A 2,500-nucleotide genomic window follows, 5' to 3' on the forward strand; every position below is an offset into this window, starting at 1 on the left:
GGCATCCGAAACACGGAGATTTATCATGGCTACCGAATAATTTATATATATATATATATATATATATATATATATAATATATATATAATATATATATATATACTAACATTGGCATATAGCGTACATAAATGCATGCATATAGATGCATGTATATTTCTCTCTGTCTGTCTCTCTCTCTCTCTCCACACACACACATATACATTGTAAACCATATACGACTAAACACACACATATACACTTACACGCACACATATATCAAGAAGTGTAACGACTAAAGAACTTGGGACGGCTTTTGGGAATCTAACAGAGGGCAGCACTGGACAGATGTGGTGTTTTTACGCCTTTTTACCATAAGATAGAGTTCTTTCTCCATGATAATTGCAGTGAATTTGCCATTGGAGGGTTGGGTATGTCACAAACTTAAGCACTGCTTGCCGCTGTTACTGTTGTAATTGTTTCCGATCTGGTGGTCTAATGGTGCAACTCAGTAATTTTTGTCGACCGTGCTTCAGCATTTTTATCTCCACATGTTTGTTCCCTCTTGAGCCATGCTTGGCTCATAAGGGCTGTTTTCCCGGTTTTATCGGCGCATAGGTTTCCCACTTGGACGGGACATCGGTCCGTCTCAGGTGAGCTGTTAGATGCGGGAGGAAAGATTGAGAGAAAGTTGTGGCAAAAGAGTCAGCAGAAGTTTGCCATTACCTTCTGCCGGAGCAGTGTGGAGCTTAGGTTTTTCGCTCATAAACACACGTCACCTGGACTGAGATTCGAACCCGTAATCACTCGAATGTGAATCCGCTGCTCTAACCACTAGGCCATGTGCCTCCACTTTGTCTCCACGTACATACTTCTAAATAGATTTTCCATGCATGCGACATTAATTCGTTAACACTAACTTAGTTCACTTATCAGGTGGTCACAATCTTCCTGATATTTTATTCCAGTAAAATTATTCCCTACATGTGACGTCATGACATCACCAGCCACGTCAGAGAACGCCATTGTAATAAAAGAAAACCTGCTTACCTGATGTTTTAGCTCGTTCTTCGAAAGCACTGATGCCACGTTCACCATAGTTTCCCTCGTCAGCTAGAGTACTGACATAGTTCCACTTAAAGTGCTTTGCAATATCTACCATTGCTTGGGCTTGATAGGAATCAGGAGGGACAACTCGGGAAAAATAGTCGAAACGAGTTTTGTCACTGAGATCGATACTCGTGGAAGCGTAACTGATTTGAGGAATCTGAAAAGAATGCAAAGACATTATTTAATATACAAAGGTTAATGAAATAACAAAGGAGGAATCAATACATTCAAAGATAAAGTTTTTAATTTCTATGTAATGCCTCCGACAGTTTTACAATGATTTCAAAACGAAAGAAACGTCAATAGAGACTAACAGAAATTTGGTTCAAAACATGTTATATACTGAAGTGAAAAACCGTTTGGATTGATAAATCATTAAAAAAAAAGGTGGGCACAAACACCTTTCTCTATCTATCTATCTATCTATCTATCTATCTATCTATCTATCTATCTATCTATCTATCTATCTATCTATCTATCTATCTATCTATCTATCTATCTATCTATCTATCTATCTATCTATCTATCTATCTATCTGTCTAGCAAAGCACTAGCCATAGATAGAAATAGAGTAGAGGGTGAGCTAGTTAAGAAGCTAGAAGAGGCAATTAGAAGCGGCATCGCATCCGACGTTTGGCGGCGAGGTTGGCCCTCGACCAACACTTCAACGCCAAACACGAAGGATGTGCTGTCAGAGCTAGGATGCGTGCTCTAAGGAACGAAGTGTTGGAGCCGCGAGAGAGGCCCGGTGGCAGAGGCGCAACAGGGCAACAAAGCCACCATTCGGTCACTGGTAGATGAACAGGGGCGCGAATTGCTCGAGCCAAGTAAAATGTGTGAGGCCTTTCAGCAGCATTTTGCCCGACTGTTCGGAACGAGTGGAGGGCAAGAACGTAGGGTGGACTTCAGTGCCTACCTACATAGCCTACCACGACTCTCGACAAGAAAGGCAGGGTGCTGCGAAGGTGCCATCACGGCGGCGGAAGTGCGGGAAGCGATGGCAGAATGCTCGAGGGACAAATCACCGGGTTTGGATGGTCTACCCTACGAGCTTTACAATTGTATGCCAGACTTGTTTGGGAGATCTCTTGGCGGCGGTGTACTGCAACTGGCAGCAAAACGGGAGCATTCCTGGTTTTGTGAGCCGAGGAGCCGTAACACTGCTGAAGAAAGATCTAAACAAGGGAAATGTAATAGATAACTTTAGGCCCATCACTCTGCTTAATGCAGACTTGAAAATTTTGGCCAAGGTGCTAGCCAAGAGGTTGGCGCTTGTCATCGAGAAACTGGTCGACAAGGCGCAAACATGCGCCGTGCCAGGCCGGACCATCCATGACAACCTCCATCTGATGCGCTACATCATAGACAGGGTAGTTAACGAACCTGGCATGGGTGGGGCCCTGATCAACTTGGA

General features: G+C 43.3%; 1 protein-coding gene across 1 annotated transcript in view; it reads right to left on the reverse strand.

The window, feature by feature from the left end:
* LOC115209555 (metabotropic glutamate receptor 8-like) overlaps nt 1-2,500 on the reverse strand; it is a 654,788-nt gene that overhangs the window by 152,575 nt on the left and 499,713 nt on the right. The window contains exon 3 of the mRNA XM_036501466.1: nt 1,027-1,243. Within this exon, the coding sequence (XP_036357359.1) occupies nt 1,027-1,243 (217 nt within the window). The remainder of the gene's footprint in view (nt 1-1,026; nt 1,244-2,500) is intronic.

This window comes from Octopus sinensis, linkage group LG3 (assembly GCF_006345805.1).
Source record: "Octopus sinensis linkage group LG3, ASM634580v1, whole genome shotgun sequence".
NCBI classification, from domain to species: domain Eukaryota; kingdom Metazoa; phylum Mollusca; class Cephalopoda; order Octopoda; family Octopodidae; genus Octopus; species Octopus sinensis.